This window comes from Camelina sativa, chromosome 7 (genome assembly GCF_030686135.1).
Source record: "Camelina sativa cultivar CO46 ecotype springtype chromosome 7, ASM3068613v1".
NCBI lineage: Eukaryota > Viridiplantae > Streptophyta > Magnoliopsida > Brassicales > Brassicaceae > Camelina > Camelina sativa.
In genome coordinates, this window is record NC_141886.1 from 31,150,218 (window position 1) to 31,176,778 (window position 26,561).

At 36.0% G+C, this 26,561-nt stretch overlaps 8 protein-coding genes across 12 annotated transcripts; 2 read left to right on the forward strand and 6 right to left on the reverse strand.

The window, feature by feature from the left end:
- Window positions 1-1,754: 1,754 nt before the first annotated feature.
- LOC147941905 (uncharacterized) lies at window positions 1,755-2,855 on the reverse strand. Its single transcript, XM_087460275.1, has 3 exons — window positions 2,564-2,855; window positions 2,248-2,471; window positions 1,755-2,161 (listed from the first exon to the last, which is right to left on the reverse strand). The coding sequence occupies exons 1-3, from the start codon at window positions 2,772-2,774 to the stop codon at window positions 1,799-1,801; spliced, it is 798 nt and encodes a 265-aa protein (XP_087316401.1). The 5' UTR covers window positions 2,775-2,855; the 3' UTR covers window positions 1,755-1,798.
- A 666-nt stretch (window positions 2,856-3,521) lies between these two features.
- LOC147941906 (uncharacterized) lies at window positions 3,522-4,213 on the reverse strand. The gene has a single exon (XM_087460274.1). The coding sequence runs from the start codon at window positions 4,058-4,060 to the stop codon at window positions 3,530-3,532; it is 531 nt and encodes a 176-aa protein (XP_087316400.1). The 5' UTR covers window positions 4,061-4,213; the 3' UTR covers window positions 3,522-3,529.
- Window positions 4,214-5,390: 1,177 nt separating this feature from the next.
- On the reverse strand, window positions 5,391-8,380 carry LOC147941907 (uncharacterized). Its single transcript, XM_087458681.1, has 2 exons — window positions 5,814-8,380; window positions 5,391-5,747 (listed from the first exon to the last, which is right to left on the reverse strand). The coding sequence occupies exon 1, from the start codon at window positions 8,378-8,380 to the stop codon at window positions 6,224-6,226; it is 2,157 nt and encodes a 718-aa protein (XP_087314807.1). The 3' UTR covers window positions 5,391-5,747; window positions 5,814-6,223.
- Window positions 8,381-10,072: 1,692 nt separating this feature from the next.
- On the reverse strand, window positions 10,073-13,498 carry LOC104703331 (AP2-like ethylene-responsive transcription factor At1g79700). Of its 3 annotated transcripts, XM_010419338.3 has the most exons (8): window positions 13,129-13,385; window positions 12,950-13,032; window positions 12,674-12,682; window positions 12,229-12,317; window positions 11,907-11,980; window positions 11,767-11,817; window positions 11,548-11,624; window positions 10,073-10,590 (listed from the first exon to the last, which is right to left on the reverse strand). In XM_010419338.3, the coding sequence occupies exons 1-8, from the start codon at window positions 13,296-13,298 to the stop codon at window positions 10,190-10,192; spliced, it is 954 nt and encodes a 317-aa protein (XP_010417640.2). In that variant the 5' UTR covers window positions 13,299-13,385; the 3' UTR covers window positions 10,073-10,189. The 3 variants fall into 3 exon arrangements, with proteins under 3 accessions (XP_010417640.2, XP_087316461.1, XP_087316460.1); XM_087460335.1 differs by lacking the exon at window positions 12,674-12,682 and having other exon boundaries at window positions 12,946-13,032; window positions 13,129-13,498; XM_087460334.1 differs by lacking the exon at window positions 12,674-12,682 and having other exon boundaries at window positions 13,129-13,409.
- A 1,158-nt stretch (window positions 13,499-14,656) lies between these two features.
- Window positions 14,657-18,750, forward strand: LOC104703334 (putative folate-biopterin transporter 3). The gene is made up of 6 exons (XM_010419340.3): window positions 14,657-15,556; window positions 15,658-15,917; window positions 16,040-16,135; window positions 16,220-16,390; window positions 16,521-17,134; window positions 17,536-18,750. The coding sequence occupies exons 1-5, from the start codon at window positions 15,181-15,183 to the stop codon at window positions 17,109-17,111; spliced, it is 1,494 nt and encodes a 497-aa protein (XP_010417642.1). The 5' UTR covers window positions 14,657-15,180; the 3' UTR covers window positions 17,112-17,134; window positions 17,536-18,750.
- On the reverse strand, window positions 17,209-19,666 carry LOC104752415 (aspartyl protease family protein At5g10770-like). The gene is made up of 2 exons (XM_010474543.3): window positions 19,149-19,666; window positions 17,209-18,698 (listed from the first exon to the last, which is right to left on the reverse strand). The coding sequence occupies exons 1-2, from the start codon at window positions 19,333-19,335 to the stop codon at window positions 17,419-17,421; spliced, it is 1,467 nt and encodes a 488-aa protein (XP_010472845.2). The 5' UTR covers window positions 19,336-19,666; the 3' UTR covers window positions 17,209-17,418.
- A 1,450-nt stretch (window positions 19,667-21,116) lies between these two features.
- On the forward strand, window positions 21,117-24,372 carry LOC104752416 (lysophospholipid acyltransferase LPEAT1). Of its 2 annotated transcripts, XM_010474545.3 has the most exons (9): window positions 21,117-22,097; window positions 22,446-22,571; window positions 22,679-22,716; window positions 22,857-22,921; window positions 23,133-23,201; window positions 23,281-23,414; window positions 23,519-23,659; window positions 23,766-23,829; window positions 24,122-24,372. In XM_010474545.3, the coding sequence occupies exons 1-9, from the start codon at window positions 21,588-21,590 to the stop codon at window positions 24,139-24,141; spliced, it is 1,167 nt and encodes a 388-aa protein (XP_010472847.2). In that variant the 5' UTR covers window positions 21,117-21,587; the 3' UTR covers window positions 24,142-24,372. The 2 variants fall into 2 exon arrangements, with proteins under 2 accessions (XP_010472847.2, XP_010472846.2); XM_010474544.3 differs by lacking the exon at window positions 24,122-24,372 and having other exon boundaries at window positions 23,766-23,993.
- Window positions 24,373-24,398: 26 nt separating this feature from the next.
- Window positions 24,399-25,888, reverse strand: LOC104752417 (protein HEADING DATE REPRESSOR 1). 2 transcript variants are annotated; one of them, XM_087459771.1, is made up of 3 exons: window positions 25,496-25,888; window positions 24,871-25,202; window positions 24,399-24,784 (listed from the first exon to the last, which is right to left on the reverse strand). In XM_087459771.1, the coding sequence occupies exons 1-3, from the start codon at window positions 25,620-25,622 to the stop codon at window positions 24,596-24,598; spliced, it is 648 nt and encodes a 215-aa protein (XP_087315897.1). In that variant the 5' UTR covers window positions 25,623-25,888; the 3' UTR covers window positions 24,399-24,595. The 2 variants fall into 2 exon arrangements, with proteins under 2 accessions (XP_087315897.1, XP_087315898.1); XM_087459772.1 differs by having other exon boundaries at window positions 24,948-25,202; window positions 25,496-25,737.
- Between the last annotated feature and the right edge of the window lie 673 nt (window positions 25,889-26,561).

Here is a 26,561-nt window from a genome sequence, read left to right on the forward strand (position 1 = left end):
TAAAAGGAAAGTGTACACATAAGCAAAAAACTTGGGAAAGTATACCATGAGTGGAAAGTGGGTTTTTGTGATAATACTTTAGGAGAAAGTGGGTGTGGGTGTCATTTGCCCTAATGAATTATACAACGTATCCTCAATTTATTGTAAGGACCTACTCATTTTCCTAATCTTGATGTGTATTTTGGACTTCGATAATTTGGCTGGTGGTGAGAGTTTTGTGTGTTTGGGGTCCTAATTTATAGGATTGTTGGTATATATTTATACAAATAAAAAAAGTTGGTTCTACAAAAAAAAAAAAACTGAGATGATTGATTTGAATGGTGTGTGTTGTGTTCTTTTTAAGTTGCTACCTTGAACATCTTGATTCCTTTGAACTTTGATATCCCAGTTTTAAATATCTATATCAGTGTTCTAAAACGCGCTATGCGCTTGCTACGCGGTGGACAAACGCCTAGCGCCTAGCCGTATATGCGGGTGCCTAAGCGGAATTTAGGCGGATTATATATTTTAGATATATAAATATATATTTATATAAAAATAATATTTACATATATATATAGGATGAAAACTTATACACTTTAGTTTTAGAAAAACATAAAACAAAAAGATAGTATCAAATATTATATTCAATTAACTCTTATCTATCAAAATAGTTTAGAATCTATAATAATCTCACATTTTAAACAAAAAAAAAACACAATCCATTCAAAATGTAAGTTTATACTTACTTTGGAACCAAATTAAATTTCATAAGTTTAGACTTTAGAGGCTAATTATAATATTTATTTGAAACAAAAATATTATTTTAAAGAATATTTAATTACAGTATTTTTTACTATTTTAGTCAATACACCGCCTAGAATCCGTACAGGCGTCCGCCTAGACCGCATAATGTCCGCCTAAACACTATTAGGCATCCGAATTATTTAAAACCGCCTAAAATACCGTATAGCTAAAATTCGAGACGTTCGATCACCGCATAGCATATAACCGCCGCCTAGGCACCCGCGTAGGCCGCATTTTAGAACACTGATCTATATATACATTTAATTTTACCATCTTCAAAATCATATCACATATAATTTTACCATCTTCAAAAAACTATATAACACTACAAGAAAACACACATTTTGCGACTACACTATTAGTCACCTAGTAGTCGCAAAATCAAGAGTTACGACTAATTAGCGACTATTTCATACAGTCGTGAATCGAGAGTCGCTAATTGTTGTAGTCGTAAATTTAGTCGCAATTTTGCGACTAATAGACGACTATATACATGTTGTCACACTGTAGTCATCATTTAGTCGTAAATTATAGTGACTCTTTTGCGACTACGTTACGACTATATACATAGTAGTCATCATGTAGTCGTTATTTTTAGTTACTAGGTTGCGACTATTCTGTAATTAAGAAACCTGAACAAATGGGTTGTTAATTTGGTCGGTAGATAGTCGTATAAGATTTGGTGACGTTTTGGCGACTAATATATGTAGTAGTCACTATATAGTCACTTTAGTTTTTAGCTATATTGTTAAAATTTGATGACTATTTGGCGACTAATGTTTTCTGAAACTGGATATAGAATATTGTAATTTCTCTTTTTTCTTTTTAACCCTGTCAACCAAACCAAAAAATGATTCTAAATTGGAAACCTAAAGCAACATATAATATTCATGCCAAAATACATTGTACTTAAAAGTTATTATAGTTTCCAAAACACAAAGTACAACACATAGTGTCGCTATTGAGTTCATCAAAAAAGAGTTACTTAGTAGTAGGTAACACATAGAGTAACCTATGGAGTTGAAGTTGGATCTTCTTGTTGAAGAGGCTCTGTCGTGGTTGTCTCTTTAGCTGAATGGGTTGTCAAGAACTGCTTGAACTGTGGATCACATTCCCCCAGAAACTTCCCCACCAAGTCCAACTCGTCAATCTTCTCCTTCTGCCCAACAATAATTTCGGATTGTTGAGCAATTTCTGCATCACGCCTCAACATATGAACAGCCTGCTCCTCTATCTTCAGTTGAGCTTCCTTCAACTGTTCTTGCATAGCCACAAAGGTAGAAGTGTCTCCTGCTTGCTTCTGCTTGCCATTGACAATGTAGTCATGGAGGCTTCCAACTCCAAAAGGTTTTCCTCTTGAATCCTTCTCAGTGGACTGCAAAGTAAGAGAAAATAAGATATTAGAGGATGAGAAATTAAACTCCAAGATAACATTTGTGTATTGTTAAAATAAAACGTAACCTGAAGAAAGATTTCTGTATATTCTTCAGTTGTTAGCTCTCGGGGCCGTGAATAACCATCTGAGATGGCAGAAGGATCGTCCTCGAGTTGAGACAACCTCTCTTGCACATTCTTCTCATATGTTTCTGCTATCTTCTCTGCCTTCCGATCAACATATGTCCCATCAGGCTTTGTATGTGCCTTGATGAAAACCTCACCAATACGTACTTTTCTTCCCAATTCCTCTTCTTGCAATGTTAAGAAACAGACAAGTAAATTTTTAATGTAACAGCTAGGTCAAAAATAAAAGTGGCGAATTTGTAACAACAGAATTGGCTCACCATTTCGTCTTGAACCTGTCTATACGACTTTGGCCCTAAGAGGTGGACATGTGGACCGAGGCCATTACGGTCAGACATACGGGCATCAGAATATGTTTTGCTCCTTTGTTGTGCTTCTTCAGTGTCCCAGTATTCTGTCATTGTTGTCCATAGAGTAGTTCCAATCCATTTAGGTTGGCGTCTAGTAGTTCTCACAGTGCTAACCATGTCTTTGAGCCGATTTTGACAGATGGTCTCGAAGTTAGCTTGAACAATCCCAATTATCAAAGGATCCCAAGTGTGGGTTTTCTACAAAAAACAAAAAGAAAATAGCTAATGTGAGTGAAAAGAAGCACAAGTAAATAAAACAATATATGAAGAATAAAGCAGTATAGGAAGATTAAAGCTATATGTGAAGACTAGAGGACAGAACACTTAACCGCAAACTCAATGAAGTATCTTTCCTGTTTATCCCGAGGAACACATGTCCAGCTGTAGAAAGGACCTTCGAATTTGTTTAAAAGAATTTTAGTAATCTTCCGAACAAGCTTAGATCCAGTGTCACAATCAAACCTCCATACACATGAAACAATAAAACCAAAGTCAACCATCAGAGACACTCAAAATAACAAAACCAAAGGCTAAAGCAAATCAATAATCAAACTTAATGCTAAGTCTTTGATATCAACTAAACTAAGAAGAAGAAGGATGATCTCAACTAAACTAAGAAGAAGAAGGATGATATCAACTAAACTAAGAAGACTTAATGCTAAGTCTAAGAAACGATACACCATAGCTTCAAAATTGACCATCAAGAGTTATGTGCACCATTATTCAAAGAGTTTGTAATCGCATCAGAGACCAAACACTTCATAACCAAGACCAATGAGACCTAAACAATGAGACCTAAGCAAGACCTAAACAAAACCAAAACCAATGAGACCTAAACAAGACCAAAACACTAATATGAAATGAGACGAGACCTAACCATACCATTCGGTCTTTGGTAGGGGAATGGGAGAGAGGACGGTGGTGAACTCATGTCTGTTTGGCACTACAAACAGTGCATTTATAGCCCGCAATGTGTCCTCCTGGAGTTCCGGCAACATCGGAGGATAATCAGCTTGGAAATTGTTGCCTTGAGACGATGGATGCGAACGATGACTGCGAGTCTGAGAGACTTCAACTGGAGAAGGCGGAGGGTCAACTAGAGAAGGCGGAGGATGCGACGGATTGTAGTGGACTTCTTCAGAAGGAGTTGGGTGTACTTGAGGCTGCGGTGGGTGAGTGTAGGAGTTCTGAAAAAGCTGTTGAGGCGGAGGATAGTTCCGGATCTGGGCCGCCGATGACTGTCGTTGTACTTCAGGCGTCTGCAGCGGAGGAGGAGATTGGACCGCCGGCGTGAAGTTGTACTGACTGGGTAGAGTGTGCGGCCGTTGATTTGGTGTTGACACTCCGACTCTCTGAGAATGGTTAGGACCAGTTTTCCTCTTCCTTCCTCCTCGATTAGGCATCGTATGAGAGATGATGCGAAGGATTAGGGTTATAGATTTGGGGGAATCGAGAGAAAGAAGAGAAGGATTAGGGTTACAGATTTGGGGGATCGAGAGGAAGAAGAGAAGGATTAGGGTTACAGATTTGGGGGAATCGAGAGGAGGCAAAGGCTGCGAGAGGAAGAAGAGAATGGATTAGGGTTTTCGTATTAGGGGGATCGAGAGGAAGAAGAGAATTGAGAATGGGTTTGGGTTTAGTTAGGATTAGTGTTTGGTTAATTAGGCCCAAATTTTAATCTAAGCCCAAATTTTAAAATTTGAATTACAATTTGAATTAACCAAGTTTATTTATAAAATACTGAATAATTTTTATAATATTACACAAATATTACACAGTAAAAAGAAAAAAATTAAAAAACAAATACATAGTAATTTTGCCAAATAATTGTGTATCTTCGTCTTCTTGTTCTTCCTCATCAGAAGACGATAAATTACACTGGAATTCATCTTCTGGATCCGCATCTCCAACATCGTAATCAAGGTTTATTGGATTAGCTTCTGCTACCAAATTGTCGACTATGAGATCTTCAACTGTAGTCATCAATACATCATCATCATTTTCTGTTTGCAACAGAGTCGGTTCATCGTTTTCATATTCTCCTGAAATGTTTCCCCTCGGATTTACTTTCAGAACACTTAGCCACTCTCGCTTTGGTTTCTTTGTGTATGGATACAGAATATAGCAAACTTGATCCGCTTGAGATGCTGTTTGCAAAATCGCAACTTAGTATGGATAGTTACATTAAATAAACTTATATATAAATTATATTGAGTCTTACGTACCTAAAATGAATGGCTCATATTTGTTGTATTTTCTCGAAGAGTTCACGTCAACAACGCCACTATTGTTCTTCCGAGTCCCTCTACCAATGACAGGATCATACCACTTACACTTAAAAAGTGTGATTTTCAAATTGGTCATCCCTTCGTACTCAAGTTCTATGATATCAGTTAAGTTCTCATAGAAATCTGCACCATCAGATGCATCAGTGTAATTTTCACCTTTAACACATACACCATAGTTACATGTCTTCCTTCCAGCGCCGTGATTCTGCGTATGAAACACATAGCCTCTTATAAAGTATATTGGCCAAGTTTTGACCTTGTGTAAAGGTCCATGCACTATCTCTTGAACCCAAGTAGGAAATGGATTTGTGGTGTTCCAGTATATAACTTGCATATATATATATATAATAAAATCAAACATTATTATATACATATAAATATTATCAATGATATAATTAAATAAATGCATAATCAGAGTCGGTTACATGCGTTCGAGTATACTTACATAATCTTTCACCCACACATGATATTCTTCAGCTCTTTTCGTGGACAGTTCTTTTTCGGTTAATTCAGGATATTTGGTAGAAAGAAAATCCTCGAATATACTAATAAAATTAAATATATTTAATATATATGAGAAATATTTGTGGAGTCTATATATTTGTGAGTCTGTATTATATACCTCTCAATTGGTTGAAAATAGTCACAATTCCATAAAACATATGCATGTGCGCACTAATAGTCTCTCTCTGAAAGCCATACTTCATGCATTTCCCCACTTGGACGACCGACATGAGTAAATATATTAGGGACTCCAGGGACATGATATATTGGGACTTCACCTTCATAGAATCTTGTTAACCTGATCAAATAAGATAATTAAAAGTAATTCAAATTAAGTATAAATTATAATTTGATTTAATTATACCTTGATTTTGTTTGTATATGATCGGCAAAGTAGTGCTCGGAGAAGTAAGCAATCTCGTCATTGATATATGACTCAACGATTGATCCAGCCGCATATCTTTTGTTCTTCGTTTTTCCTTTCAACTTTTTGAAAAATCTTTCAAAAGGATACATCCACCTATATTGGACAGGGCCTCCCAATTCTGCTTCATATGGGAGATGTATAGGCAGGTGCTCCATCACATCAAAAAATGATGGTGGAAATATCTTCTCTAAGTTGCATAAGATCAAAACAATGTTATGTTTAAGAATTTGAACGCGACTTTTTTGCAAAGTTCTTGAGCATAAGTCCCTGAAAAATGCTCAAATCCCTGAAAATGTATTCAAATTTCATGTCTTAGGAAATTATATTTAAAAACATATAGTACTTATTTAATTAAATAAGTAATCTGTAATACCTGATAATGCAAGGTGAACGTTACGGTCTAGGAGTTCTGTGAAGATAAATGGAAGAAGTCGCTCCATAAAAACATGACAATCATGACTCTTCATTCCTGAAAACTTGCCATTGATCAGATCAACACAACTAGCCAAGTCTGACGAATAACCATCTGGAAATTTCACCGCATGTTTGACACATTCCAATAAACTTGTTGTGGCTTCCTTTGTCAATGTATATGCTGGGAATGGAGCTTTACCCTTCCTATCAATATGTAAGTGTGGTCGAGAACAAAATTGTTCTATGTCCAATCTTGACATGATGTTATCTTTAGATTTACCATGTACACTCATAAGAGTATACAAGATGTTGTCCACAAAATTCTTCTCGGTATGCATCCCATCAATATTATGTCGGAGATTGAGGTCCTTCCAATAAGGTAGCGACCATAATATGCTTTCTTTGTGCCAATTATGTTCCTTTCCATAGCCTGGCATCTTCTTTTCATGACCGTTACCACCGACTTCCCTAGTTTTTGGTGGATTTACACATTTCAAACGCTCGTAATAAACTTGCTCACCAGTTAAAGACTGCGGTGGATAGTCGTTAGAAGCGTCTCTTCCCTTCAAGAAATCTTTTTTGTTCTTCCTTAATTGATGACCATGAGGCAGGAATCTTCGGTGACAATCAAACCAACATGTCTTCCTTCCTTTGGGTAGATAAAACGACTTTGTACTTTCCATGCAAATTGGACAAGACAATTTACCGTGGGTGGTCCATCCCGATAACATGCTATACGCCGGAAATTCGTTTATCGTCCACATCAGCACTGCTTTTAGATTAAAGTTTTGATTCAAAGACACATCGTATGCATCGACTCCAGTAGACCACAACTCTTTTAACTCCTCAATAAAAGGTTGTAGGAAGATATCGAGGCTAGCTCGCAGATGATTTGGCCCAGAATTCAGAATTGTAAGAAACAAGTACTCCGTATTCATGCACATACCAGGGGGTAAATTATATGGAGTCAAGATCACAGGCCACAACGAATGATTACGAGACATGCCAAATGGATTGAACCCATCGGTACATAATCCAAGGTAGACATTACGGGGTTCTTCCGCAAACCGAGGGTTAAGCTCTTGGAAATATCTCCACTCCGCCGCATCAGAAGGATGATTCATTTCTCCCTCTTTTGATTGGTGCTCTGCATGCCATCTCATTGCCGCTGTAGTCTTTTGGCTCTGATACATTCTCTTCAACCTATCAGCAATAGGTAGATACCACATACGACTATATGGTACTCTTGTTCTCCGTCGGTCCTCCTTAGGCTTCCATCTTGGTGAACCACAAAATAGACATGTCTCTTCCTTTTCGTCTTCTTTCCAGAAAATCATACAATTGTTAATACAAACATCAATTGTATAATATGGAAGGCCCAAATTACGCATCAATTTTTCTGTCTCGTAATGTGAACCGGTAGACTGGTTGCCTTCTGGTAAATAATCCGTCAAAATTCCGCAAACCGAATCTACTAACTTTTCACTCATATTATACTCCGCCTTATTTTGCATGACTCGAGCAGCCAATGACAATTGTGAGTGACCTTCACGACAACCATCATATAAAGGAGTTTTTGCACTATCTAACAAGTCGTAAAATTTCTGCGAATAGTTTTGTACCGGTTCTTCCACATTCTCATAACTATCATTTTGATGATAATTATCATCTAAACCCACATTATAACGAAATGCATCATTCACCATATCCACATATGGATCTTCTACTACATTACCCATTTCTTTATGACTCCCATCATAAGTCCTATCAGTGTAACTACTTTGTATATCCAAATTAATTTCTTCTCCGTGGTTATACCAAAAATAATAATCTGACATAAATCCATTACTAAACAGATGACTCATAACTCTTCTACCCGAGAGACATCTATTGTTTTTGCAAACACTACATGGACAGAGAAACTTACCCCCATTATTCTGAACTGTATCTTGGCTACTTGCAAATGTTAAGAATTGGTCCACCCCCACTTCGAATTCAGATGAAAAATTCTCCGTCACTTCATCGAACCTCTTGTACATCCACTCCCGATAATTACCGCCATTACCACCATAATTGTAATATCCCGCCATTATAATTATATATATATATATTTTTTTTTGTGAGAAAATATAAGATTATATAAAGCCAAACTTTTTTTTTTTGATTTAGAATTTTTTTTTTAGGAAAGGAAAGTGTCTTGTTCGGAATGAAGAGAACAAATGAGTGCAACTCGTTTTTATAGACTTTCCTAGGTGACTAATAGGTGACTAATAGGCGACTATATAATAAAAGTTGGTACACCGACCCCCACATGGAAAACACGTTTTTTTTAACTGTATTTTGCGACTATTTGGGGACTACACGATGACTATGTAATGACTCGCCGTATGAGTCGCCGTACAGTCGCCAAATTTTACGACCACTTTACGACTACCTTATGACTCGCCGAATGAGTCGCAACTTAGTCGCCAAAGTATACGACTATTTGATGTGGTCGTACTGTAGTCGTTAATTTAGCGACTAAATTGCGACTACATAATTCCATTAACAATATAGTCGCCTCGTAGTCGTTAAAATACGACCACCGTACCGACTGCATGAATTAGTCGCTATAGAGTGACTCAGTAGCGACTAATTTCCTGTAGTCACAGAATAGTCGCTAAATCGTCACTATGTAGTCGTTATTTTTGGCGACTACATATGTAGTCGCTATTTGTAGTCCCTAATCACCTGTTTTCTTGTAGTGTAAATAACGTCTTAGCAATACAAAAATGCATCAATTCATACACAACTTCATATATCAACTCGCGAAGTGACCTTCCCGGTTGAGACACTTGATTTGGTGTTGGCGATAAACAGGTGCCCACTTATTCGTTTATTAGTTTATTGGTACAAAATGTTTATGTCTTTTCATCTCTAATACTTATTCTTTTCTTATTTTAGGTGGTTTAAAATCCATTTATTTGAAAAAAAAAAATTTGGTTTTACGATGAACATGCAACCTTCCAGTTAGTAAATAATCTAAATGTTTTTGTTTAATTTATTTCATATCTACACTATTTTTTTTTTACTCCATATAGTTATGTCACAAATACATGTAGAGAAAAAAAAATCAATTCTGAGTTTAGCTTACAGTGAGCTGCTCACCTTTATATTTATTATTGAATATATATTATCCTCTTGACTTACCAAGCTTTTCAGTTTTTGGTACACCCCAAGATTTCGCTTTGATTCATTTGTATATCTTTTCAAATGATTGAGAGTAAATTTAAGGGGTCGATGTTGAGGCCAGAGAGGAAGAAAATATATAGGAGGAGGAGAAAAAAAAGAGATGAGTTTGGTAGAGTTGTTAGTAGTTTTTGTTGATGATTGTTTAATTAATTCCAAAGTGGCTATTAAATGTTTTATGTACTTTATAATGATTTAGTAGAGTAATATGTGATCATAGTAATCATGTAATTTATATGATAATTTAGTTTATATGATAATTTAGGATTTTTTTTATAACTAGATTAATATTTTATTGTGTATGTATAACGGGTTAAATCTAAAAACAGTAATTTAATACTGAAAAAGCTGTAAAAATCTAACCTTTAAACCATAATTTTTTTTTGTCAGTGTACAATCAATATTAAAATAGTAAATATATATATATATATATATTTTAAGCTGATTTAGTTAGAAATGTAGAACACAAATCATGTGATATAAGGGTGAAATCTTAAAATTAACATTCAAAATAAAATTATAAAAAAAAAAGAAATAAAAATAACAAATAAAAAAATTTAAAAAAATTTAATTAAAAATATTGTCCGGGTTAAAATCTAGTATATATATATATATTCGCTGCATTTCTTATATGGATAGATGATAAAAATCAAAACTTGTGAAAATACGATCTAAGGTCCATGATCAAACTCGTTATAGAAACCAGGATTTATGAACGAATTAAAACCACCGAATATAACGTCATCTTCCTCCGCCGCTAGCTTGCCGGTATCTTGACACCCAAAATACGTCTGGATATCGTCAGGAAAGCTCCGGCGAGTTTGCATAGCTTCCGGCGATGTGGATGGTTCGACTATCTCCTCTGATTTCGGAGATTCGTTATAATCAGACGATTCGGGCTCGTGGTTAGGTTTTCGGATCGGCTTAGAATTGGGATCGGGTTTATCCTGGTGATTTGCGGCGGCGGCGCTAGGGTTTAGATAACGGCTGACGTCGAAATTGGTAACGGCGTTAAGTCCACGGTACTCTATTGCCGCGATGTCGTAGGCGATTGCTGCTTCTTCTTGCGTGGCTGCACGTGTGCACAGGGTGCAAAATGTTACAAATCAAAAATATTGTACACTTTCATAATTTCACAGAACTTCCATCCCACTGGTATAAATATGTTTTTTTTTATAAAACTTTTCCCAATGTATTAAGTGGATAACTATCACGCATTTGCCTAATATAGTAATATTCATGTTAGGTATGTGATCTTTACAGAAATATGCATGTCATGTGATCTATTTATAAATAAACATTATCTTTTGCATGTGTTCATTTTATGTCACTAAAAAATGAGGGGGATACATAACCTCATAATTTGTATTAATATCATCGGCATATCAAAATTCTGGTTTAATTTTGGTAATGCACTTATTGATGAGTTTTACATACGACAAAAATAATAATACAAGTTGGGAAACATGTATATGTAGTTAATAATATGGAAGGGAATGAATCTGTCAATAAAGTTAGATGAGTAACTTAAAAAGTGAGCACAATATAGTAAATAGCTTGAGTAAGTAGTTGGGTTTGGTGATCTAGTTCCCAACCAACAAGATTTTTGATTAATCTCTTCAAGGTTCACAAAACACTAAGTCCCCATACCAAGCGCCCAATCTTACATATCAATCAATAGTACATATTCTTTTTCTATGAGATCTATCATGTGTGTGGCTTAAATTTTCTTGGAGTTGTTGACAAGAAAACAAAAAATCTTAGGAGTTGTTCGTTTTACCTATATTCATGCATAACATGACCTCGGTTGTTTCCTACCATTATTAATTCTATCTTAATATCCGTAATATAAAATAGATATATGAAATGATCATGTCATGCATGGTCTACTAATGTCCCACTTAACAGGAGAACAGATAACAACTCCAATTATATATTAATCCCAAACTCCAAGATTTAAATATAAAATATATCACTATCCAAAGAAAATATAGAAAGTAAGTAAGGATAGATGGGATCAATTAAGTACCGTATGTTCCAAGGTATAGATATTTATTACCAAACACCCTTCCAATTCTAGCTTCCCATCTCCCATTATGGTGATGCCTGCAAATTTATGATTCAACAACTTATGTATATATACACACTCCTTTTTAAGTTTCGTGTTTTTCATTGGCAACTTATAATTATAATATTCGAGCAGTTAGTCTAATTATATGACTACGTATTTATATTAAAATCTATTTACCTTGCAACTCCTCTGTATTTTGATACACCACGAGAGAACCCACTACTTTTTCTACACCGAAATGTTGTAAGTTAGTTTTAGAAACTATGACTAATTAATCATTTGGTATACTTGAATGCTCAAATTAATCGTTCGTTTACCTTCTCAATGATCCAATATACTCTTCCTTGGAGTGGCTTTCCATTTCATTGAGGTCTTCTTCATAAGTAGGCAACTAAGAAATCAACCAAATAAACACGAAGTTTAACACTCCATTTAATTAATTTATTCTCTAAACATTTTTGATGGAGATATTAAATCAGTTTACAAGTATTAAAGTATACACATGCTTTGTTCTTGTTTCTTGTGTTCTAAAAATTAGTAGGCAAGAACATTGTGTAGCAGCAAACAAAGATCATAACAAAAACACATAGTATGTCATAAGAAAATTAATAATAACAAATGGATTTGGAGAAAATTTACAGGGAAGTTCAAGAGTGTGTCTCGTCCCCAGTACTTCAATGCTGCCAAGTCGTAGGCACGTGCTGCTGCTTCTTCTTCGTCGTAAGCACCTATCCATAAAACCATATATATTAAATTAATAAAGAATATATACGATATGGTTTTAATTATTTAAATATAAGTAAGAAAAGGACAAATTAATACGAATTGCGTTGGACCAAAAAGAAAAGAAAAGAAAAAAAGAACAGCTAATAATAATAAACCGGCTCTACCAGTTTCGGTGGAATTCATTCTTTTAATTTTACAACCATATCACACATGCATATGTGGACTTTTTTTCATCACTTTGTCGAATATATTTAAAAGAAAAAAGTACAATACTTTATTACATTATGTATTTTCTTCAACTTATATATGGAAATGATATGGATATTGGCTTTATAAAAAATAAAATAAAAAAACTCACCTAGATAAACTGCACTTGATGAGTCAGCATTCATTCATCATCCATTGCACATCACCATCATAAAATATACCACAATTAATTTAAAAAAAAAAAAATCAAGAATCAAATCAAGAACAGTGAAGGACCAAGTCTGGTCCTGAAAAAAGGACTAAGGAGTTTCCGAATTCATCGGAATCCAATCTATGATCAATAAGAAAAAGCTAACAAAAATCTTGTTACGTAACACAGGCTGCATAGATGATACATGTGTAAGCATAGACTGATAGAGACACAAACCTTGTCGACCTTTCTTGGTTTGAGTCTCGTTCCAGCTGTTCTTATCCCACAAGTGCGCTTCGTATCTCCCAGTCCATCTATGCCTATTCAACCGGAAATTAGAAAAAACAAACTAAAATAAATGACCCCAAAAAAAGGAAGCTGCTTAAAGGATGTCGTTTGAGGGGTTTCCGTTAAACCTTGTGACGCCTCTATAGGAGGAGCTGCGTCGAGGAGGAGTGTTTTGAGGCGGCGACTTACGTTTGCGTTTGGATTTTAACACAATGGACTCAGACGCAGACGCTGTTTTATCGCCGATTTCATAGACGTCAACCATTGTTTTCTTGCTCCGCCGAGAGACTTTTGCCATTACCGGTGAATGAGAAAAATAAAAATAAAGGGATGAGCGACGAATGAAATTGTGAAAATGAGAGAAAGATAGTTGCTAATGGTTGCGTATTTATATTAAATCCCTCACAGTTTCTCTTTTGTTATTTTCTTTTCATATTATATATAAAAATTCTTTAACAATTTTTGTTTAAATATAGGTATTTAAATTGTGCAAATGGAATATGTTTGATCATACCATTAAATCACTAAGATTATGACTCTGATTATCTCTTTTTTTTTTGTTCAAACCGACTCTGATTATCTCTTGTGTGTTTTTTTTTTTTACCTTTTATTTTCCGTTCTATAACAACCATTTAGTCCACACTATCACACATTTTTAATTCGATTCATATATGCTACCATTTTGGCACTTTTCTTATTTAGATTGAACACCATTAAGAATTTCTCTAATCAGAATGAACCATTTTTAAGTTGATTATGACTAGCAAAACAAAAAAAAAATAAAAAATAAAAAATCAATTGATGTGTTAATGGTCCAACACGTGGAAGAACCTACTTAGCAAAAGAAAAAAAATTGGAGATAGTAGGCAAGCAAAATTGGATGCCTCAAGATTTATCGCTTCTTGGTTGATCTACTTCTTTGGTCGGCCCATGAGAGATGTGATGCCAAAATAGCAAGAAACTTTGTTATCTTTTTCATTTTTTTTTGTTTGAATATTTATTTAACTATATTCATATTTACGTGTCCAGTGTAGTGTCCTCCCAATAACTATAGCAATTCGTTAACAAATATGACGGTTTTGATCATAACAGCACAACACACACACAAAAATAGAAGAATTTTTTATGGTAGTAAAAGTTATGAACAATGTTATAAATTAATAAGTATCATAACTTCCAAACCATCATCTACTTTCTTAATTGTATGTATGTATATAAGTCATAGTTGATTAAATTATAATGTTTCTACTACTACCGACCCTCAATCTATTTGCAGGTGGGAGGAGTTGTCATATGTCAACAGTTATGGTAAAGTTTGCCAATTAATCAGCGTCCTAGTTTACTAACTGTTAAGCAAGCACCCGTCGAATAAATTGTATGTATATGGTACTAGTGACAGGTGATAAAACAAATCTATATGATTGTGAAATTTGCCGTTCGTATCTGAAAATTGCACAATATGAAATCTCTATTTACAACTTTAGAAACTGAATGACAAAGATAACATAATTGCCACATGTGAAAAAAAGCTTATATAGTGTACTTTTTTTTTTGGGTTAAAAGCCCAATAAGTTCTGATAGAAACTCTTGTAAACTGACTGACTAAGGCCTTGAATGTGTACTAGATTTTAAGTAGTTTTTGGATTCTGATTCTTTGAAAATCTATTTTTTTACCATTCAAGATTTTTAAAAAATAGATTCCCTTGAATTTAAAGAAACTAGTTTTTGGGTGGTTTCTTGCAATTTCAAAGAGAAACTAAAAACCATAATTTGTGATTTTTGTAAAAAATAATTATTTTCAACCAGAACATTTTTAATTTTTGAGTTTTTGATTTTTTATTTATTAATTTTAAATTCAATAGCAAAAACTAAAAATTAAGAAATCAGGAACCAAAATTCAAAATCTAAAATCTAAAAACCAAAAACCATCTAAAAACTAATTACGATTCATGGCCTAAGTAAGTTGAGATGTTCGTAGAATCGTAGTAGGTGGCAGGGCGTGTGTACTCACGACTCACGAGTTTCAAATTCCAAAACTTTGTTTGATTCGTTTTGTGCATACGTGATTTCGTCATCCGTGGCGTCATCAAACCAATAAAGTAGTTATATATGGGTGTTAGTTTAGTTAAAGTAGTCAAGGAGGATCCCTTCAACTTGTGTTGTCTCAAATTCCTCAAAACATGGCGAATCGATCGGAGGAAGCAGAGTACGAGATTGATTCTCGACGAAATCAGCAAGACAAGAGCAAAGCAGGGGTTTTAGATCTGTTGTTGAAACGGCCTTTACGGTGGCTAACTATGCTTATTGAAGAGCTTCACTGGAGCTTCTTCTTCGGTGTTATTGTCGTCTATGGTGTTAGCCAAGGCCTTGGTAAAGGTCTCAGCAAAGTCAGCACTCAATACTATTTTAAAGACGAGCAGAAGATACAACCTTCTCAAGCTCAGATTTACGTTGGTTTGATTCAGATTCCTTGGATCATTAAACCTCTCTGGGGACTCTTGACTGATGTTGTCCCTGTTTGGGGCTATCGGAGGCGACCCTATTTCATATTCGCCGGTAAAATTCAAGCGAATGAAGTCAAAAAGTTAGTTTCTTTGCTTCTTGATATATGAAAGATGTAATCTTTCTTTGTTTTGTTTTTTCTTATTGACTTGTAGGCTTTCTTGCTATGATCTCCATGATGGTGTTATGGCTGGACACGAATCTGCATCTTGCACTGGCTTTGTCCTGTCTTGTGGCAGGAAGTGCTGGTGTTGCTATAGCAGATGTAACCATTGATGCTTGTGTAACACAATGTAGCATAAGCCATCCTACGCTTGCTGCAGATATGCAAAGTTTGTGTGGTTTGAGTTCTTCCATTGGATCCTTGGTTGGTTTCTCCCTTAGCGGCGTTTTGGTGCACTTAATTGGGGCCAAGGTAGGCTCTTTATAGCTCTTCTTGAATTCATAGAGTCTACATGTTAAGATTTCCTCTTATGCTAGTATGCACACAAGTTTCAGACAAATGATTTAAAATTAACATTGTCTTTTTCTTGGCAGGGTGTGTACGGTTTACTTGGTTTGACTGCAGGGTTAGTTGTTGTAGTGGGGATGGTTCTGAAAGAATCTCCTTCTCGCAGCTTAGGTCGTAAACATGTATGTTGTTTGCTACCCTTTGGCCCAACCGTATGCTATAAAGTACTGTATGTCATGATGTAATGGAGTTAACTCTGCTTTCAGGCGAACGAGAAGTTTCTGGACGCTGGAAGCGCAATATGGAAAACCTTTCAATATGGTGAGGTGTGGCGACCATGCTTGTTCATGCTTTTGTCAGCAGCAGTGAGCTTGCACATTCATGAAGGCATGTTCTATTGGTACACAGATTCAAAGGATGGTCCTTCCTTTTCAAAGGTGCTTTCACCTTTTGCATAAGTTCTAACACAAATAGAGTTGGATTTAACTTTCTCTGCCCTTTCTTAAATCATTTGGGAACTATCTGTAATGTTTTTGGCTAAGGTAGTTGTTACTTTCTGTTCCTTAGGAAGCCGTTGGATCCATTATGTCGTTTGGTGCAATCGGCTCTCTTGTGGGCATACTTCTCTATCAGAACTTTCTGAAGAACTTCCCTTTCCGGAATGTCGTCTTTTGGGCACTTTCCCTATCTGTCCTGTCAGGATTTCTGGATTTGATCCTGGTGCTGCGCATAAATCTGAAGCTTGGTCTCCCTGATTACTTCTTCATTGTGGTAGACGAGTTTGTTTCACATATGATAAGTAGAATCAAGTGGTTACCTTTACTTGTTCTCAGTTCCAAGCTCTGCCCTGCCGGTATGGAAGGCACTTTCTTTGCTTTGCTCATGTCGATTGAACACGTAGGACACCTAATGTCGTCATGGGGCGGAGGAGTATTACTCCATGCCTTGAAAGTTACGCGTACTCAGTTTGATAATCTCTGGCTGGCTATTGTGATCAGGAGTTTATTGAGGGTAATTCCAATTGGATTGGTCTTTTTGATACCAAATGTTGATTCAAACTCAACCATTCTCCCGGCTGAAATGTTAACAAACAGAAGAAGTGAAGGTGTTGATACAGAGAAGATAGAGATGACAGCTCTGATCCGTGATGAAGCTTGAGTTTGAATCATTTGTGTTTTCAGGTACACGAACATCAGATTCTTGAGAAAACCTTTTTTAAGTGTTTTTTCTCTCTATTCGTTGTTTGTTCCTATGGTTTAGATCATTATCATTTTCCTTCCTCATAAGATCATCAAACATAGTTTCTTACAATTCACTATAAGCTACTGCTATACGGATACAGACATAAATATTTATAAGAATAGTGGGAGAATTTCAAATTGGCTTTGCCAAAAGAGATGATTTGGCTTTTCATGATATATGAAGGGAACACAAAGGGTTTTTATAAGTTATGGGGTAGTCATCATCAGATACTGCAGTTTTCTCCTGCAATTCCAAGCCTCTCTTGTTTTGTATCATATATTACTCTCTGGTTTTTCTGCTGGTAATTTCCGATGATCCCGACTTCGTTTTCATATGACAGACTTGCCAAGGCCAAGCAAACAAGAGACGCGTCAGGCTTGACAAAGTAGAACACACCGGTGGCATCCACTTCGAGCTCAGCGTTACCTTCGAAGATCATTTTGATAGTGGGGATGCTAATGTCTTCGTAACTTGTGAGGTTAAAGCAAGTGTCTAAGATTGAATAACCAGGAGCTGAAGGAAACCCGGAAAACTGTTTCAGAAACTCTGTTTTCACAGCTTTGTAAATGGAAGGTGGCAATCTCGTGATAACCGTTCCTGAATCGATTAGTATCCCTCTACCGAAGCTTGATGTTTCCAGCTCCACGCCACCAATGCTAGCACCGGTGAGATTCAGAATGTAAAAGGAACTAAGCTGAGGGTTTTGTAGTAACGGCGTGTAGGAAACTGAAGTTGAGTTCTTGTACACAGAGGAATCATTACCGAAAGACAATGAACCAGAAGCTCCATCCTCGAGAGAAGGTAGACAGTATGAGAACACTCCGTTGAAAGTTTTCAATGTTTGGGAGACTAAAGAGATTGAGCTTTTTCCCAAACCCATTAAACCAGAGGCTCCCCCAAACAGACCTTTGTTGTTTCGGCCACAACCAAAGACAAAGTTTTCGAGTTTTGTGTCCCCCAATAGGATGCTTTCACTTGCCAAGTCTCCTCGAGTGTATGATCCATCTCCATAGCTGACAACGTACTCACAATTTGTCTTTACGACACCATTGTAACCTCCACAAAGGCCTGAATTGCCGGTAGCTGCTACAAGGTCCTGACAAGTGGATGAGTTACAGAAAACCGTCTTGTAAGAAGATGAGACTGATGGGTCATACAGAGGACCTTGTTGGTTGTAACATGATCTGCAAGGCTGGCATTGGACCCAAGTCAAGTCGCTTCCAGTGTCAACGATCAAACTCATGTTTTTCCCTCCTAATTCAACTGTAACGATGTAGTTCAAAGTCTCAAGTTTTATCCCTGAGGTTAACGGAATCTGAGCTTCGGAAACAGATTGTTCGGTGGTGCGGCTTGAGGTCAGTGCTTTGATTCTGAGTTGAAGTGACTGAACTCGAATGTTATCCAAAACTAAGGTTCTTCTCAGCTTCTTACCCCAATCTGTAGTCTTTCCTGAGCAAATTTCTCTATGTTTGATCTCCAGTGTAGTGGATTCTCTTCCGTTTCCTAAGTTTTCAAAGCATAATCATCATTTTTAATAAAGTAAACAGAATCATCATTTGTCTCTTTGCAATAAACAACTGACATAAACAGAGTAAAGAAAGAGTCAACAAGAAGAGATTAAAGGAAACAGAGGTTTTGTATACTCTAGAATATACAAACATATGTGATAGATGAGTTGTCTTCCATGGAGGAAAGGAGCTCAAGATTCTATATGTAAAGATTTAGAAAAATAGCTATACTAATCCCAATTCGAGGAGAAAGGATATTATAAAGTAGTGTAAAAAGCTAATGACTTTAATTAAGAGTTTATACAAAATTTGAGACTTTTGCTAATCTAACCTTAATTCACGCCATCAATAATATTAAACTAAAGTAAAAAGGAATAGTATCCACAACTCTCTCTTCTCTATGGTTGGTGAGCGTTAAAGGAAAAAAGAAAAAAACAAGACTTACCAAGACTGCGAGAGAAACATGAACTCGAAGCTTCGTATGATTTCTTGGGAGACCAGATGTTGTTGTGTACTCGGAGGATCTTCTTCTCGTGGATGCCATGAACAACACACGAAAGAAGGAAAAGAAGAAGAAGAAGCAAAGGAGCAAGTGAAAGATTCAATGGAAGATATGTTGCTTTCTTCAACATTTTCGTAACGATGATTCTCTTAATTCAGAGGAAAATAATAAGAGGTGAGAGAAGAGAGAAGAGAGGAGAAAGAGAGATTCTTGGGGAGTTTGGATGTAGTGAAGAGAACAAAAGAACAAGGGCTGGCGAGAGAAGTGGCAAATCATAAGAATTAGGACCCCACTTTGTTGTTTGCATGAGAAAAATTATTGGGGATTCACGTGAATTACTGCAAGACAAAATTAATTTACCAAATTGCTAAATATTTACATTTGTTTTTGGTGGTTTTTAATGTACGATAAAATTTTGTTTTTGTTAATAAAGGAAGAACTCAATGTGTGCAAGTGGAACTGGTGGTGCTACTACCTCTGTTAATTTTTATAGAGAGTCTTGTCTTGTCCCCTAATGCAAGTGGAGGGTTTCAAATTCGTTATAATCAATCTTCATATTATTAACAAGCGGTGACTGATATATATACAACGCCAATACCATATTCTTCTAAATACTATACTTGAGGTTAATTTATAACATTTGTATAAATAAAGTAAACTAATTCTGTTGCTTCAAAATATATATATTTAGAATTTAGTTTGTTCTAAGTTCTAGGTAAACATTAAAATGCCAAGTATGTTATATAGCTCGCCCTAGTAATATATATTGTTACATACTAAGCTTGAAATAAACATTGTTACGTAATAATGATTACTGTTGTAGATAACTTATTAAGGTCATGCATGACTCATGACATGACCATAAAAAAAAAGACAATGACCTAAGATTTGAATATATGCGTTGTTTTTTTGCTTATCAACAAAGAACAAACAAATTAAACACAGAAGAAAAGACTATATAACAGGGAATCTAACTGTCGCAACTTCCACTTTTGTTTTTAGGATTTGTCTGAGAGTATAAACACAGTTAACGTCATTAACTAAGGTTTTTAAGCTTGTAGCTCTCGTGGAAATTGCCTCGAATTTGTTTTTCCTTCCCATGTCCACTTTCACATGATCTTTAATTCTTCTCAAGGCTTCAACTATCGAGTCAAGATTTCAGTCATGTTGTACACTTGTACTAATATACATCATGGTACTATGGTAGCAGTAACTATTGTCTATTGACGGAAGGTTGCATAGCTATGAGCCTATGATTATGTCTTGGATTCAGCAAACTTGAAATTTTAATTAGGAAAAGTCTGCTTAATGTTCAAGTCTGCTTTCTCCATACAAATCATATACTATAAAGACTCAAAGTGATAAAAAAAATGCAAATGATTAATCTTGGTAGTTGAAAGAAACATGCCTTGTGATTTCCGTACGGTTTTATATTAAGCAGGGCAAGTTGGTACCTGATTTGATTTGATCTGTTTGCCACTAAAGGAGTGAATAGTACTAGTAATTAGTAAAAACGTTTTTAGGAATAATCATTAATTTGGTCCTACCACTTATTTGACTTGTTTCATTCTACTCAGACTATACGTATAATCAATTGATTTATAATGTTATCGTTACCGTATATGACATTTCATTCTTTTTTTGTATTAACTGAAAAAAAAATTACGCAGCAAACTTTAATCTTTAGATTTAATCATTGTAAGAAAGAAAGAAAAAAAATTCATATCTCTACCTTATTTTCTTCATATTTTACTAGGGCTCTCAATTTCTCATCTTATATAGCACATCAATTCGGGAAAAAAAAATATTATCTAAGAAGATAGATAAATGTGTATCACGAAATTTATATCCAAATCAAACAAGGAATTGTTTTTCTGTTTGGATAAGAAAATAAATCTACAACTATAAAAAAAAAAAATTTAAAAATAAGATGGGAAAAATAACAGGAAAAATCTCTTTGACATTATCTGGAAAAATAAAATTAAAAGATTTGTAAAATTTGTAAAAATTCTGCAACAAAAATTAACAGTCGTGGTCCGATTTTGTTCCAACTAATCCATCCAACGGTTATGATAGATGAGCGTATATTAAGTTAAGATGCACGTTGTTCCAGCGAATTAGAGCACTTTGTTACGTTTCATATGTTTACCTTTTACGGCGAATCTACGTGTGCGCGAAAGCTGAAATCTTCACGGGAAATCTAGAGACGACGACGAGGAGGAGAGAAAAGGATGACACTTTCTTCTTCAGATCCATCTTCCAACACGAACCCACTCTTCCTTGTGTGATTTCAATACCTGAAGAAGCCCCTTTCTTTCTTTGAAAAAAACAAAAAAAGATTAGATTTTTTTTTAGGTTTAGGCGAATAGAAGAAGAAGAACAATGGAATCAGAGCTCAAAGATATGAATTCGAATCCACCTTCGAGCAAAGAGGAACGACCCTTGCTGAAATCAGAATCCGATTTGGCTGCTGCCATTGAAGAGCTAGACAAAAAGTTCGCACCTTACGCGAGGACGGATTTGTATGGGACGATGGGTTTGGGTCCTTTTCCCATGACTGAGAAGATTAAGTTGGCTGTCGCAATGGTGACGCTTGTTCCGCTGCGGTTTCTTCTCTCCATGAGCCTCTTGCTTCTCTATTACTTGATCTGTAGGCTTTTTACGCTCTTTTCTGCTCCTTATCGTGGGGCAGAGGAAGAGGAAGAAGAAGGTGGTGTCGTTGTTCAGGAAGATTATGCTCACATGAGAGGATGGAAACGTACTGTTATTGTCAGCTGTGGGAGGTTTCTCTCTAGGGTTTTGCTTTTCGTTTTTGGGTTTTACTGGATTCATGAGACCCGTTTGGATCGTGACTCACTCATGGATCCTAATCCTAAAACTACTTCTGCAGAGGTATAAGCTTAGCTAAGTCTGCAAGGGTTTCTGCTATGATTAGTTTTTGTATTTGTATAGACCATAATGTGGTAGTAACTTCTTGTACTGGATAGTTAGTTATAAGGAACCTTAAGTGTTGTCAGACTTTGCTGTAAGGAGATATAATAGTTTAGAGGCAATTTATTGGTAGGATTCTAGCTTGGTACGACAATGTTGGCTCAAAGGAGAAGTTAGGTTGCTGTACCATTTATTAAGATGGTCCTTACTTGGGACCTCTTTTTTTCCTGAAATTGATTCAATTATTAGTTCCCACTGATGGCTTGGCGTTTGCCTTTTATCTTAATTTGTTCTCTCTTTTGGCTGCAGATTAGCCAGAAAGGGGATGCCGCCACGGAGGAACCTGAAAGACCTGGAGCCATTGTGTCCAATCACGTTTCGTACTTGGACATTTTGTATCATATGTCTGCTTCTTTTCCAAGTTTTGTCGCCAAGGTTAGTTGATAGATATATACTCTTTGGTAGCTCTGCAAAACTGGGTGTCGTTTTGGCGAGGGCATTAACATTTATTTCTCTTTTCCCTCATGATTTTGATTCTGAAGAGATCAGTGGGCAAACTTCCTCTTGTTGGCCTCATTAGGTGAGTTGTGAATGACTTATCTTAAGTTCTTGAAAAAATCTCTGTACCTCATCTCAACTTCTAAGTGTCCTTGTTTCTGTTATTCGTTTGTATTGATCATCTCACACTTGATTATATCTTATTTCGTTGTTTTCTGGCAGCAAATGCCTTGGTTGTGTCTATGTTCAACGAGAAGCAAAATCGCCTGATTTCAAGGGTGTATCTGGTATGTGATTCGTACAAAACGAAGCAAAATCTTTTTATTCTTTCCAAGTACCAAAAAGTCTTCAGCTAGTGTATTCTTTTCTAGTATTACTTCCTTTTGTTGGTAGTCTGTGTTATGCACTTGATAATTAAGAAATTTATGACCCTAATCTCTGATGCTACTATAAATAGTTGTCATACTATATATCTAACCACTGTTCTTATCTTTGTAGGCACTGTAAATGAAAGAGTTCGAGAAGCTCATAGGAACAAATCTGCTCCAACTATTATGCTTTTTCCAGGTTCAATATTGCTCTCGTAATCAATTTGTCTACCAAACCATCGTTGTTTCCTTAAAACTTCTATTTGCTCTCACTGCAGAAGGAACAACTACCAACGGAGACTACTTACTTACATTCAAGACAGGTGCATTTTTGGCTGGAACTCCTGTTCTTCCGGTGATTTTAAAATATCCTTACGAGCGCTTCAGCGTGGCTTGGGATACAATATCCGGGGTGAGTATTTCTTGCTAAAAAATTGCAGTTTTCCCAGAAGTTCCGCTTTTAAAAAACAGGTTTTCTTTAGTCGAGTTACAAGAATCGTGTTTCTTGTTTTGCAGGCACGCCACATCTTATTCCTTCTCTGTCAATTCGTAAATCACTTGGAAGTCATACGGTTACCTGTATACTACCCATCACAAGAAGAGAAAGATGATCCCAAACTATATGCTAGCAATGTTCGGAGATTAATGGCCACCGAGGTATTGCTTTGCCAACTGCAGCAAGACTTGACCTGTATATGTACTTTTGGCTTGCGTGTTATTGCTTACCAACGTTTGGTTGTGCTTGTCTTTCTGTTGCTTTCAGGGCAACTTGATTTTATCGGATTTGGGACTTGGCGACAAAAGGATATATCACGCAACTCTCAATGGTAATCTTAGTCAAACCCGTGATTTCCATCAGAAAGAAGAATGAAATATTACTGGCCTGACAATGTTTGTAATGTAGTAGTCATTACCAAAAAACAACCATGACTGTGATTGAATGAATAATGGATCTTTGATGATAATAAAAGCCAAATGTTTGATTACAAAACTCAATTCTATGTGTGTCTCTTTAACTACTGTGTTATAGTGAGTTTTCAATAAATCAGAAAAGAAGCTGTGGATGGGATGGAAAGTTTGGGCATGTAAATCTGAAGCATCTCTTTCGTGTTCGTGCAGGTTTGTTTTGCAAAAGCTAATATGGACACTCGATATTCGTGGTCCGTATATTTCATTTATTCATAGGAGAAGGAAACACTTTTAACACAACTATACAGAGAATACATCTCATTTCTGAAACTTGTATTTTTTTTTTCCTTTTTTGTCTCTGTTTCCATCTGAAGCAACTTTAGACACACACATACACACACAGCAAATAGTTCTTCGTCCTCTTAAAAACTTCAATGAAGAAGATCAATGATTCAATCCAATGCCAGGTTCAAATCTTGCAGGCGAATTCAAAACTTAGAATATATAAAGTTCTTGATTGATTTTGTTCTAACAGGAGGGACAACGGTAGCTTAACCAAATAATACATGGTACTAAGCTTCTTTCCTTCTTCCTTATGGACGAGACGAGACACAAATTTACAAAAGAATAAACAAACAGAACAGAGCTATAATAGGGTGGCACATAACTTTGATGAAAACTAGCTTAGGGTTCTTCAGCTCCTTCATCTTCTTGTATCATGTTCACAAGCATATCGACTTGCTCTTTTAACATGGTGTTCTCTCTTTCAATCTCTGTCCTCTTGCTTCTCTCTTGTAGCAGCTGAAGTTGCAGATGCTCTAAGCACCGTGAATCCTCTTCTAGCTGCTCGTTTAACCCATCTATCTCTCGGTCCTGTCACAATCCCTTAATAAAAAATCCCCAACAACCATAAAACATGAGCAAAAACCTGCATTATTATTATGTATGGTTTGACTTACCTTTCTGTTCATTTCTTGGACAGCGATTCTTCGCATGCTCTCAACTACATCAACATTGACAAGCTTCCTCTTCTTACCGATCAACCAGCCTTTAGGGTAGTTGGCAGCCTCGAAATCTGGCGGTGGCAACAACGAATCAGCCGCTGTTGGTCGCTTCCCGTTCAAGTTTGTAATGGGTTCAAGTGGCTCAAAGAGAGCTTTTCTTTTCTCGGACAGAAAAGGAGTTGTGGTCATTGGTTCCCCAACTTTCTCGGTCTCCATTGCTGTTATCTCGTTCTTCTCTGGTGTGACCTCCATAACAGCCTCGGGTGTCTTGTCTGGGTTCACCGATGCTGCAACCAAAATAGTTAAAGCTTTGAGTTCCAAACTCACATGCAAACGGATCAGAGCAATTTACTTAAGTTAATAAAAGTTTTTGATTTTCCAAGCAAAAGCTCCATGTCGAGATCTCTGAGCACATACTTTAAGGAGATAGGTCACAGGAAGCTAATTCAAGCATGGCTTACACGATTAGTACTATGAGAGTGCTCAAAGCCCAAATCTTTCAGACGAGAAATAGAAAGGGTAGCTAAAAAATAATGGATGGGTCAGTGAGAAAACAAGAAAGAGAGGAAAAGAAGAGAACCTGATCTTTTCCTTGATTTCCACGCGATCTTGGTGGTAGAGACAGGGAAAAAACCTCCGACAAAACCATCACTGACTGTCTTGTTTGTCTGCGTATTCTCTTTCTCAAATCCAACCCCTTTCTCCATCTACCTCTAATCTGAAAAACCCACACACGAATTTTGGAGAAGGAGAAGAAGATAACGTACAAGGGATCGATATCCGAAGAAAAGAGGGGGGGGGGGGGGGGCTCTCTGTTAGAATTCAGTTGAACGGTAATGATTTGGCGTTTTGGTTACGACTACGAAAAGGCTTTTGCTTTGTGCTTCAGACTTGTGACTTCTTAATTGTTTTTCCCTTTTTTTTTTGTTGTCTGAAAATTTAGAAGTCGAAAAAAATAGTTGTCTTATCGTATTCTTCTTACGTAGGACCTTTTCCCTCTTTATTCCACAGCTAATTTTTCATTCATCCTTTTTGTTTATTTATTCTACAATTCATCTTTAATCCTTTTGTAAATTGAAAAAAATTGCGGAAAATATTAGTAATAAAGTTTATTAAGGATGAATTGATTATGATCCACAAGTCTTCTCTCGGCACAGTTCTTGCTTTGTTGACTAAACATGATTACTTTCTTTTTTTAACTCTAGCCAAAGGACTCAAGGTAATATTATAATCAATGACCGTTGAGACTTATTCAAAATAATGTGCTTTGATTTGTTCAGAATACTAATATATTAATTAATAAAGTTTTGTTTGATCATTTTTGTGTCAGTCAAAACCTTTTTGTATCTCTTGAAATAAATTTACCATGTAACCAAGAAAAATATAGAGTACAAACTATTTTACCAAGAAATTACTAGTTTGTAAATACCCTAAGGTACAAATTATTTTACCTAGTAGTATATTTATGGGGGTCAACATTAGGTGGTCTTTAGAACGAGAATCAAATAGTAAAAATAAAATTTGGAATTAGGTGAGAGCATATGCCACGATACATGGCATCTTTCTTGAAGTTAGTAATTCTTGGAATTCGCATTTAATAGTCTGCAAATATTCGGATTTGATAACTCACATTACTATTCTCAACA